General features: G+C 52.6%; 5 protein-coding genes across 5 annotated transcripts; 3 read left to right on the top strand and 2 right to left on the bottom strand.

Moving 5' to 3' along the window:
- Positions 1-278: 278 nt before the first annotated feature.
- orsC-4 (Tyrosinase-like protein orsC) lies at positions 279-1,671 on the top strand (the record flags this gene model as incomplete). Its single annotated transcript, XM_037316148.1, has 4 exons — positions 279-514; positions 562-811; positions 866-1,323; positions 1,383-1,671. 4 exons carry the CDS (start codon positions 279-281, stop codon positions 1,669-1,671), a joined length of 1,233 nt encoding a protein of 410 aa, XP_037186172.1.
- Positions 1,672-2,513: 842 nt separating this feature from the next.
- Positions 2,514-4,085, top strand: CGCA056_v000886 (UNC93-like protein; the record flags this gene model as incomplete). Its single annotated transcript, XM_037316147.1, has 6 exons — positions 2,514-2,520; positions 2,573-2,636; positions 2,693-2,867; positions 2,923-2,995; positions 3,058-3,676; positions 3,731-4,085. The coding sequence occupies 6 exons, from the start codon at positions 2,514-2,516 to the stop codon at positions 4,083-4,085; spliced, it is 1,293 nt and encodes a 430-aa protein (XP_037186173.1).
- A 574-nt stretch (positions 4,086-4,659) lies between these two features.
- Positions 4,660-6,491, top strand: CGCA056_v000885 (uncharacterized protein; the record flags this gene model as incomplete). Its single annotated transcript, XM_037316146.1, has 4 exons — positions 4,660-5,219; positions 5,295-5,526; positions 6,155-6,335; positions 6,391-6,491. 4 exons carry the CDS (start codon positions 4,660-4,662, stop codon positions 6,489-6,491), a joined length of 1,074 nt encoding a protein of 357 aa, XP_037186174.1.
- Positions 6,492-6,669: 178 nt separating this feature from the next.
- On the bottom strand, positions 6,670-8,088 carry cpaO-0 (Beta-cyclopiazonate dehydrogenase; the record flags this gene model as incomplete). Its single annotated transcript, XM_037316145.1, has 1 exon — positions 6,670-8,088. One exon carries the CDS (start codon positions 8,086-8,088, stop codon positions 6,670-6,672), a length of 1,419 nt encoding a protein of 472 aa, XP_037186175.1.
- Positions 8,089-8,836: 748 nt separating this feature from the next.
- CGCA056_v000883 (uncharacterized protein) lies at positions 8,837-11,212 on the bottom strand (the record flags this gene model as incomplete). Its single annotated transcript, XM_037316144.1, has 1 exon — positions 8,837-11,212. The coding sequence occupies one exon, from the start codon at positions 11,210-11,212 to the stop codon at positions 8,837-8,839; it is 2,376 nt and encodes a 791-aa protein (XP_037186168.1).
- Positions 11,213-11,329: the final 117 nt, after the last annotated feature.

The raw sequence follows: 11,329 nt of genomic DNA, 5'->3' as shown, positions 1-11,329 counted from the left end.
CATTGCTAGACCCAAATTCTCCACCTTCACTCGCTCAAAGAAAAACTATGTCGCTAATGTTTAGTTTCGGTCTTCTGTGCCTTCTTGGCGCTGTTCGGCAACCCGACGGGGAGGGTCCTTCGGACTCTGCATATATTCTTGTGTCACCTGTCCCCTTCTGCTTGTGCTGTTGTCCCTTTTTCTTCTTCTTTGTTCGAACTGTTCGGATCACTTCACAGAAGAGCAAGTTTTGAGGCCCACTGTCTCCTTTTAGGTTTCCTCAAGATTGCTTGTAAAACATGAAGCCTTCACTCTTCGGCTTCTTAGGCCTTCAAGTTGCTCTGCCAATTCTAGGCAGCCCAGTGCCTGATTCGACGGGTCTTGAGGTGAGGCAAGTCGCTGATGATGGGTTCCAGCAGCTTGCATCACTCGCACAAGCTGCCTACGACAAAACGAAGTCTGCAGTTGATGCCAGCAAGACTCAGAAGCGCGCCGGTACTTGTGGCTGGCACAGTATTCGAATCCGCAGAGAATGGTACGTACGCGCGTCGTCTTAGGTTCTCCGTACACTAAAACCACCAGGGGCATCCTGAGCCGACAAGAGAGACTTGACTACATCAGTGCAGCCAAGTGCCTGCAATCGAAGCCGGCGCTGACTCCCTCGTCGGCGGCTCCTGGGGCAAAGACTCGCTTCGATGACTTCGTGGCTACTCACATCAACCAGACCTTGACTATACACTACACGGGGAACTTCCTCTCGTGGCATCGATACTTCACATGGCTTTACGAAGAAGCTCTCAGGAACGAATGCGGATACAAGGGCACTCAGCCTGTAAAAATCTTCTCCCTTTGATGATGCTCTCCAGTTCCTGACATCTTGCGACAGTACTGGGATTGGACTAAAACTGCCGTCTCGGGCATGGAAAAATCGCCCATTTTCGATGGCAGTGAGACGTCAATATCTGGCGACGGCGAGTTTATCCCTGGCCGAGACGACATCATTCTCGGAGGTCAAAATAGCCTCCCTCCCATCAATCTGCCTGTAGGTACCGGTGGAGGCTGTGTGACCTCCGGCCCGTTTAGGAACATGTCGGTCAATCTTGGTCCTGCGGCACTTGACCTTCCCGGGGGTGTTTCCGAGGCCCATCCGGACGGTCCTCTGTCTTACAACCCTCGCTGCCTCAAGCGTGACCTCACCACTGCTGTCAATCTTGCATACGCCAACATCACGGCCGTGGTTTCGAATATCCTCAAGCCACAGAACGTTTACGACTTCCAGATGCAAATGCAGGGTGTGCCTGGCTCGGGTAACATCGGTATCCACGGTGGTGGCCACTACGCTATGTAAGTCTTGGCTGAGATCAACCATTTTGGAACGCGTGGATTTCTAACAACGCAAACAGTGGCGGAGACCCAGGAAGAGATGTCTTTACCTCCCCAGGCGACCCTGCCTTCTACCTCCACCACTCCATGATTGACCGAGTGTGGTGGATGTGGCAGATGCTGTCCCCTCAAGAGCGTCAGTATGGCGACATCGCTTTGAGCGGCACCAACACTTTCTTGGACCAACCTCCCAGTGCCAACACCACTATGGACGACCTCTTGGAGTATGGATGGGTTGGTGGTGAGCCGCTGAAGATCAGAAATGCCATGAGCACTATTGCCGGGCCTTTCTGCTATGTCTACTTGTGAGGTGGTGGATTCAGGATCAAGCTCCACGATGAGGAGAGCTTTCAAAGTACTAATCAAATCGAGCGCTACTTAGAACAAATATCATAATAATAATGTTTGTTCCTCTCAAGATTTTCTACACGGGGTTGCTGTAATTATCAAATCTTCTGTCCACATGAGGTACAGTTGCCAGGTTGATGTGGCTTCTGGGAAAGAACATTTGGAGAGGACAATGAATCCTCCGCGGTTTCGGACCCCACGTGCAATGAATCCTTTTATGTACTCAACACGATTTTGTGTGTAAGACTGGACTCAGCCGGAGAATTAGCATCACCCAAACCGGCAAACTGCGCCTGTTGGCTGGGATTTGAGAAATGATGATTCGACAAGGGATATGACGTGACCGCTGGTCGGGTAGACATCGGGGAAAACCACCCATGCCACTGCACCAGTTCCTCGGCGCTTTTCTTCGTTTGTTTCCACTCTATTGCCTGTAGAACGTCCCATGGGGAAGCAGATGGAGAATTCGCTGGCTGGTCTAGATCGAGTTGACGGGTGGCATCCACTTGGTGCAGTGATACCATCGAGTCCTGCCATAGCGCAATGCCGTTATCGCGCCGTGGCGGCTCGCTTGAGATACATCCAGGATTGTTTGGATTTGCGATAAAATGCTCAAGTTTTCGCCGTTCAATTATCTTGAAAGGTTGTCCCTTTTCAAAGATCAAGACGAATTACCATGGCGCAATCCATCGCTGAGTCTCCAACGCTATGGAGCAAGACCCACGACGTCTACCGCGGGACGGTCTTCCAAGCCGTGCTTCTGGGTCTTATCAGCTTCACGCAACGGGGGGATATGGGCCGCCATGAACAGTACGTTGGGATTTCGTTTCTTTCTGGTCTTGAGTGCTAAAACTTTATCCAGATCTTGGTGCTGGCGGCCAAGCTGAGCCTTACGTCGTCAATGCTGTCAACGTTATTACGTTTGTGTAAGTCTTCAGGATACTCAAACTTTGAGAGTAAGATCGTGCTAACTATGTTGCAGCATCATGGTCTTCTTTTCTCCTTTGGCGAGCATTGTCGGCAACCTGATCGGTCTGAAGTGGATTGTCGTCTTCGGAACCCTGGGCTATGTGCCTTACTCTGCTGCGCTGTATTGCAACTCTCTTTGGGGTACCCAATGGTTCCTTATCTTTGGCGCTGTCACATGTGGCTTCTCGGTTCGCTCTTCCATACGCATTAATATCCAGAGAAGCTTTTCTGACTTTAGTACAGGCAGCTGCCCTCTGGCCCGGCGAAGCAGCGATTGCGGTTGGCTATCCTGAAGTTGCTCGAAGAGGCACCTGCAGTACGTATTCAATGAAACTAAGTGACCTATCATGGAGGATCTGACATAAACGTCTAATCTAGTTAGCATCTGGATGGCCCTAGGCAAACTCGGCTCCATCATTGCGACCGCAATTCAACTCGCCATAAACAAGGACGGCGACACAACCGGCGCTATTGCTCCCTCGACGTATCTCGTCCTTGTTGCCATACAGTGCCTAGGTCTCCCACTCTCTCTTGTAATTGCCCCTCCAAACAAGCTCATTCGGAAGGATGGAAGAAAGCATGTCTTTGCCAACTCTCAGCGCTCTTTCGTGGTGCAACTCAAAGCTTTTCTCGCCCAATTCAAACGTAAAGAAGTTCTGCTCTTGATCCCGGCCTTCATCACCGCGCAATGGGGCGTCACATACCAGGGCAACTACATGGCGGCCTACTTCACGGTGCGCGCTCGTACGCTCTCTGGTTTCTTGATTGCAATCGTCGGTGCCATCTCCAACCTCCTCGCCGGCTGGTGGCTGGACACGAAGCACCTGCGTCGGACAATTCAAGCACGCTGGAGTTGGTACTTCTTGCTCGCTCTCTTCACGCTTGTCTGGATCTGGAACATTGTTGTGCAGGAGCGATGGCAGCGTGAGAGTCCCGGGGAGATTGACTGGAGCAGCCCGAGTTTCGGGGAAGGTGTTGCCATCTTCATTCTTTACCGGTAAGTCGACATCTCTTATACCCTACGAGCCATCTTTTCTGACATGCATTTTAGTATTGCGTACGAGACTGTCGGAGTCTGGCTTTATTGGGTTCTCGGCACTTTCGACGTGGAGGCGGACACCATTGCTTTGTCTATGGGTGTCCTCCGCTCAGGAGAGTCTGTTGGTTCGGCGTTGTCGTATGCAGTCGGATCAGTGCGCAGTGCGTCCTTGATGACCAACCTGATTGTCTCTGTGGTTGTTTTCTATGTTGCTGTTCCTGCCACCACTTGGGCTTCTTTGCTTGTCAAGGATAGGCTTCCCGGGGAGCTGCATGGCTCTGACAGCGATGGTGAGGGGTTCGGCCAGACTGACCGTCCTCAATCTGATGCGGAGCAAGTTGAGGTGAACCACGACGCCAAGGTATAAGGAGAATTCATGTGTCGAGACGATGCTGGCCTGGATAGCGATACAGCGGGCCGTTCCATCAGGGCGGTGCAGCCGATCATACGGCCCCACAATCGGAGGCAGTGCTCGGAGAAGAAGGACCGGATCGCCGGAGCACTCCCGCAGGCGAAATGATCGACAAGATCACTTTGGGGCAGTGCATCAACCAAGAACATATGCCAGTGGTTGTGGTAACTACGTCTCAACCATGTTTCGCACCATTCTTGGTTCTGCTCATCCCGGCCACGAGGCCCGATCATAGGGTGGAAAAAACAGCAGACCTTGGGACGAGCGCCGACTCTTCGGATGGTTCTGAAACCGGATTGGTCTGGCGTCCAAAACGCTCGCATGGCTACATAAAACAGCGCGCACGCTTAGGTTCATGTCGTGCATAGCAGTAAAATCAGGAGGCGAGTCCTAAAAATTGCCTGCAGGGACGTTGGGCTTGTCTAGTTGTTTCCTTAGCGGCGAAATTTAAAGTATTGTTTCCCTACTCCAGATCACACACGATCGACGCGCATCATTTTCTCTGCCTCGACGTACCCCACAGAACACGATGAAGCCCGAAACAGACAACGAAGACCACCAGCCCTTTCTGGGTTTTCGCGATGACCCGACCAAGAGGAATTCGGCGGACGACGAGGAAGAGCAGGTCGTTGCGGGCGGCAATGCGATGCTGCACCAACAGCATGCGCTGAAGACGTCAAGGACGAGGAGGTGGTTGAGGGACTTACTCGTCTTTCTGGCGACTTCTCTGGTCTGGGTGCTGGCGTTTTCGTTCATACCCGGGCCTCAACAGCAGGCTTCGTCGACACCGACACCAGGCACAGCAGCGATGATGCCGACGCCGCCGTCAATGTCGGGATTGCCGTTGCCGCTGCCGCAAGTAGGACAGGATGGCAAAGCGGGAACGATCCCGGACCCGAAATACCTCGCGGCAACGCACAACATGACATCTGAGGCGAAGTTGGTGATGTGCGGAAACTCGACGGCGGAGGCGAAGAAGGCGGGGTGCAAGTACGACACGTTGCTCAACCACTGGGTACCAGAGCAATGTTACGACAAGGAGTTTGAGACGGAGTATTTGGATGACGACACCTGGCACGCGTATTCGGAGTAAGTTGACCTTTCTGGCCTGATGCTTCTGTCTCTGGTTGTGAACTGATTGCTGATTTTGCGACACTCGTATAGTGTCAACTTGACGAAGCGCCTGACGAGAGAGGAAATGGGAGATCAGGAGTCGTACTACACTTCGATTGCGGATCACGTCAACCACTGCTCCATGCTTTGGAAGAAGCAATTCTGGACCATGTTCGAGGAGCGGAGGGTTTTTGATGGTGTCATTGTCAACTCGTACCACACAGAGCATTGCGCCGATTTCTTAAAGGATATCTGGGGATCAAACCGGACAGAGCCTACGTTCGTTAGGGTCGCATTTTCAGGGTGTTGGATGAGGAAGTGAGGACTTTTGGGCAACTTTGGTGCGATACTGTTAGGTTGGATGTGGATTACAGTTGTCAATACGACATTTCAGACCTTTCAGTGCCATCCTTGGCGGTTAAACTCACGATGTACCGAAGATATGGGCAGTATGGCGCAGATTTAGCACAGCGTTGGAGTTAATCCTTTACCTAATGCAACTACTAAGCGTTGAAGTTTAAACAGACTAAGGCGACGACGATAGTCATCTGTTGGAGCATTCGGCACTTGGATGAGACTGTGGTGAGCCCCTAAAAGCCTAACATTTTTAGGAATGAACGTCACCTCAACTTAAGTACTGATGTCTAATTTGCTGATTTGGAGTGGAAGACTCATGGTCTACAGGCTGGTCTTAGCTTTGGCAAGCAACTGCACGAGAAATTTAACTATGTCAACAACTTGCCTATGGCTTAAGATAGTACTGCCAACTTCTTCTACTTGAGAGATTTCCACGTCACATTTCGTCGTTGGCGACGATTGCGGGCAGGACACTGATCACGGCTGATTTTGAATGCTTCTGGAAGTTGATACCTTCGTTCAAAGATGGTGTCCAAAATTGACTAGAGATACAGATAGTTGATGACAAAACGGCTTTGCGTGGTACCGCCATTGCGGGAGCTAAGCGATGGAGCTGCTTGAAGAGCGTCTACGCCAAGTCGTTTGACAAGCTGGTCAACACCCTCGAGGAGAAGCACCAGTGCGCGAACCCTGCTGCGATCAGCCCCTGTTCTAGAGCCAGGTTCTTCCTCACAGGTGCCACGGGTCTCTTGGGCACCTGCCTGGGCTGACTGGATCTCCTGCGTTCTAGGCGACCTGCATAAGCTCCGTCTTGACCAGGACGATTCCAGCCGGAAGCACGTTGCCAAGATAGCGGAAGCTGTCATTCACAACGCGGCTTGCGTTCACTAGATTCCTCGAATTCTCGCTATGAGAAGATGATGCGCTTTGATGCGTCGCTCGGAGCCTATCTCTCATGAAGACGGCACTAGTCACACAATAACATCAGAAGCAGCCAGGACGTTAGTATTACATATACTCAAAGGTAGATCTATTAAAAAGTTCGTCTAATAACTACCTTTAAACTCCCTCAAAGACCAAGATCCTTCTTCAGCCCGGGCAACACAGTGCCCTCGTTAAACGACCACACCAGCGCGCTGTTGTGTCCCGAGAACGCCGCGCCAGCCCAGTAGGTGTTCCTCGCGCCCTCCAAAGCCAGCAGCTTCGCGTAGAAACCTTGCTTGATCTGGTCCGCGGACACGCGCACATTGTACGGCGCGTGGTTGGAGTAGTACGGGAAGGTTACCGTCTCAGCCGCGTCCTTGGGCACGGCGCCGACGGCGGCCAGGGTCGCTAGGTTCTTGCGGATGACATTCTTGCCGTCCTCGTCGGAGTAGTTGGTGTCGTTGAAGCCGACGGCAACGAGGAAGTCGCCCGGGGAGCCCGCGGTGTAGAGGCCGTTGGTGCCGGGGATGGTGGGCTGGTTGAAGGGGGTCCTGGCGCCGACATTCTGGAGGCTGTTGTTGAGGCCTTGGATCGTGGCGACGCCGGCCCAGTAGCCCAGGGCGGAGAACTTGGAGAAGAGGTTGCGCTCGTGGGAGGAGAGGTCGAACTGGCCGACATTGTCCAGGGTGGGGGGAGCAGCGATGAGGAGCTTGCGGGCGCGGATGAGCTTGGGGGGCTGATCCGGTTGGTGGACGAGCACGGAGACGCCGGAGGCTCCGCGCTTTACCTTCACGATGGTCGAGTCGAGGAGGACGTCGTCGCCTAGCACCTTCGCCGCGGCGTCGTAGAGGCTACGCGTGTCGCCAGTGCCGGAGACGATGAACTCGCCAAAGACGCTGGCAAGCAGACCCGGGCCAAGGCCCTTGATGCCGTAGAGGGACGGGATGGCGGAGATGTCGCCTGTCCACCAGTTGAACTGCGCAATGACGGGCAGAAGGGCGGAGAAACCGTACTTCTGCGCCAGCTCGCCGAAGGGAACAGTGAGCTCCTCGGGGACGGGGTCCGGGACGTGGAAGCCCTGGTCGATCCAGGGGTACTTTGACAGGATGTTTGTCGAGTACGCCTGCGCGGCGCCCTGGAGGGCCTGCTGCTGCGCCGCGGTCGCCGAGGCGTTTTGCGCGGGGATCGGGATGCCCAGGGAGAAATCGTAGCTCTGGGTGGTGCCGGACTGCGCGGTGAGGGGGTTCGTGTTGACAGTGGAGACGTTGAGGCGGGAGAAGTAGTTGCTCACGACCTCACGGTTCTCGAAGACGACGACGCCGATGTTGGCGGGGACCTTGGTCTGCGGGTTGATGTAGGTCTCGGCGTGGCCGCCGATCTGGGACTTCTTTTCGATCACGACGACCTTTGCGCCGGCGTCCTTGAGGTTGATTGCGGCATGAATGCCGGCGGAGCCGCCTCCGATGATGGCGAGATCAACTTCAGTTGCGTCCACGGCGTAGGGGGTTGCCAGGGCGGAGGGTAGTAGTAGTGCCCAGGGCGAGGCGATGCGGGAGATCCTCATTGCGATACTTGGCGTATAGTATAATAAAACTGAGAGAGTGACTACTGGTTGGGAATGAGTGGACTGTCAAAGAGACTGGATTAGGTATTATTATGTTTGGAGGGAATATGTTCGCGTATGATGCCTCAAAGACACCTACAGAAAAAGCCTCGAAATTCTAGCTTCCACTCAGGGAAGCGCATCTCTTTATAATCATTCCCGGCGACCTACGGGCCCGACGGATCCGTGCCGGGGTTGATTGACTTTGGGAAACATATCGAATGCGGTAATACTCGCCCCGAGACTCGTAGGCCGTGCCTTGACGTGATGTTGACGCTTCGAGTGCAAATGTTGCCGACGTTGCCTTCGCCGTTCCGGCCATACCGGGCGCCTGGTGTTATAAGATTGGTTTAATTAACACGGAAACCTTGACAACTCGAGAACGCCGGCTTTTGCGGTGTCGGTGGAGCCCCGACGTCGTTTAAGCTTTGATTAGTCCCGTTCGCCGATTGAACCTCCGGGTTGGCCTGGTCACGGAATCCTGGTCTAAGCTTACAGACCCCAGGCCCGATGGAACGGAATCTGGGGTTGGCATTGCCGCGCCGGTCACTTGGGAAGAAAGGAGCTTTCAAACCCTCTAGCTGGCGCCTTTCGCCTTGTGAAGTTGCGTCCAGAAGAATGTGGTTGGTACAATTTCAATTTTTGAACTTGTTCTTCAACTGGCCAATGGTCAGGCTTGGCAAACCCAGTGCTCATACATGAGATCCACTCAGTAGAAATAGCATTCTTGCTCAAAAACCCCTAAGACTTGGTGAATGTATACCTCTTCCCATCTGATCCTATAACAAGGAATCTTGCCATCCACCCACGAAGCCGGATGAGTTATATCTTTACATACAAGTTCTTCTTCAAAATTCTGAGAGCTAGAAATAACAGTGTAAGATGACCAGGATCGCGCAGAGAGAAAGATCAAGCCAATGCCCCAATCTGCAAGGATTTTGATTGGTATCAGACCTCCTTCGACGGCGGTTGACATCTTGATCGGTGCGTCAATGGAGAAACCGCCTTGCATGTCATCGGTGTGGCGAAGAAACAGGATGTCGAACGGTCCTCTTGTTCGAAGGTAGATTTGGCTGTCGATCCTGAGCAGGAGAGCGATGAGTAATTGTTCGTCGACGCCGCTAACTGCCACAACTTCTCCCACGGAACGGCAAGTGACCTGCCCTCTCAGGAAATGACTCCAAGGCCAGTTCTCCACACGGAAAGCTTTTGCAACAAGCAATATGAATCCAGCCAGCACCCAGCAAAACACGCTAATATTGAATGGATCAACACCATGAATTCGATCGCCCACCGTGAAACCAACTCCAAGCCCTCCGAGGACCAGAAGGGCGCAGCCTACGAGAGAACCCCAAGTATACCATTTGCAGGAGATGACGATGGCATTGGCGTCAGTTACCCATTTGACGTATTTGTTTCTCACCGCTTCAAGGTTCTCTTTGGCTTGTTCTCGGTCGCTCAACGTCACCGTCTTATTCGGACTCCTCATAGCCCGGCTTAGCGTGTTGGCGTAAGTGTCATAAGGACTCCCATGTTCGTTATGGCCGACTGCCCTCTTTCGAAGCAAGAAAGTCTCAGAAACAGGACGAGCATCGCTGTTTTCTTTCTCACTTGGTTTCCGAGACTCGTACTGGCTGGTTCGTAGAATCGCAGTAAAGATCATCTTGGGCTGCTCGACAAGGAGCAGTGCGAAACGGTTGTCTTTGCCAGAGCTGAAGAGAATCTTGTCAATGAGGCGGTGGAGAGCTGCACTGAAAGTGCCTGAGCTCATCGCATAGGGTACGGTTGCTGTAATAACCCTTGTCATCGACCCCAACTTAACCGCGCCCTTTCGACTTCTGGGCTTAAGTCTACCCTCGTCATCCACGTAAGAGCACTTCCACTTGAGAGATGTCCAGCTGGAATTGGTGTGAGATATTTTCTCTTTCTCGAGAGTCTCCCACGTTCTAAGGCAGACTTCAAAGCCAGCTGTAAAGGCACGTGTAACACCCGTTTCGCTAGCCGCGCCAATGCCACCGTCTCGCTGCTCGCAAAGGAGAATTTGTTCTGATGTGATGAAAGACTCGTATAGCGCGATACTACTCTCAAACTCATCAACTCCAGGAGCCAAATGGTTGCTGACTGCAAATGCGGTCAAAGAGTCGATTAGCATGTCGATGACGGCGTTATGTAAGAGATCCATTTCCGAGAAGTACTTGGTCGCATATCCGGCACGGTTTGGCGCAGGCGGAGCAGCCTTATAGTTTCTGTTATACCCAAAACCTGGGTTGTTTGCGTAATAAGCAGCGTTCTTTGCCTCCCGCTTTTGAATACGTGATCGTGCATCGCTGCCATTTTGCAGTGTCTGTTCCGTTGCTGCAGGGAGATCATGCCCGACAACTTTCATTTTCGCCGAGATTCGCGCAATTACTGCGATGATGTTGTTGATCCAATAAGTGCCCCTGAAGCTCTGAAGAACGATCTTCACTAGGACTGCAGTGAGATAGTTGACCATGGCGTGGTAGTAACGCTGATACTCTTCTCCTTGGAGTAGGAGGGGTCCAGAGAACCGTTCGTCCCCAGTAGCAGGGTCGAAGTATGCCAGCAGGCGATCCTGTGTGCTAGAGTAACCATGCGTGTTTCGGTCGATGTGTTCAACCATGACCACAAGAACATCATGTTTGCAAATTTGCAATGCTTGAATCAAACGTTGACCCAACCAATGGAGTCGAAAGTACCCGTTGGCGTCGGCTGGACCAAGCATGCTCTCATTGCCCTGAAATCTGATGGCAGTCTCCGAGTTTGCGATCTGTACCAATCGACGTGCCTCCAATATGCAGAGTTCTTCATCTCCTTCTTCTTTGATGTCGCCGTACGGCGTAAGGTCGCTAAACTTTGGGAGATCCGGAATAAGGTAGCCCTCTTGTAACTCGAAGGCTTTGTGCAGAGTCACTGCGCGGCAAACAGCACCAGCGTCCACATCTGGGATGCTGTATTCGGTCCACCTATCTTGCCTAATAGTCAGCAGCTGCAATCGCTCTGACTTCGATGGTAATGAAGTAGGTAAGGCGAAGGGTATGGATGGTCGCTTTTGAAGCGTCGTCATTGTGGTTTGAGACGTGAGACACAGGGCCTAGGTCCGCAGCTCTTTTGACTAGAGAGCTTTTTCCAAACTTCAATAAAGTCTTCCTTCAAAAGTACTTTGCGGGAACTTCCTACATGA

Source organism: Colletotrichum aenigma (assembly GCF_013390185.1).
Source record: "Colletotrichum aenigma strain Cg56 chromosome Unknown KSG_Cg56_contig01, whole genome shotgun sequence".
Classification (NCBI taxonomy): Eukaryota; Fungi; Ascomycota; class Sordariomycetes; order Glomerellales; family Glomerellaceae; genus Colletotrichum; species Colletotrichum aenigma.
The sequence above is the reverse complement of the archived record's forward strand: the minus strand, read 5'-3'. Positions and strand labels throughout refer to the sequence as shown.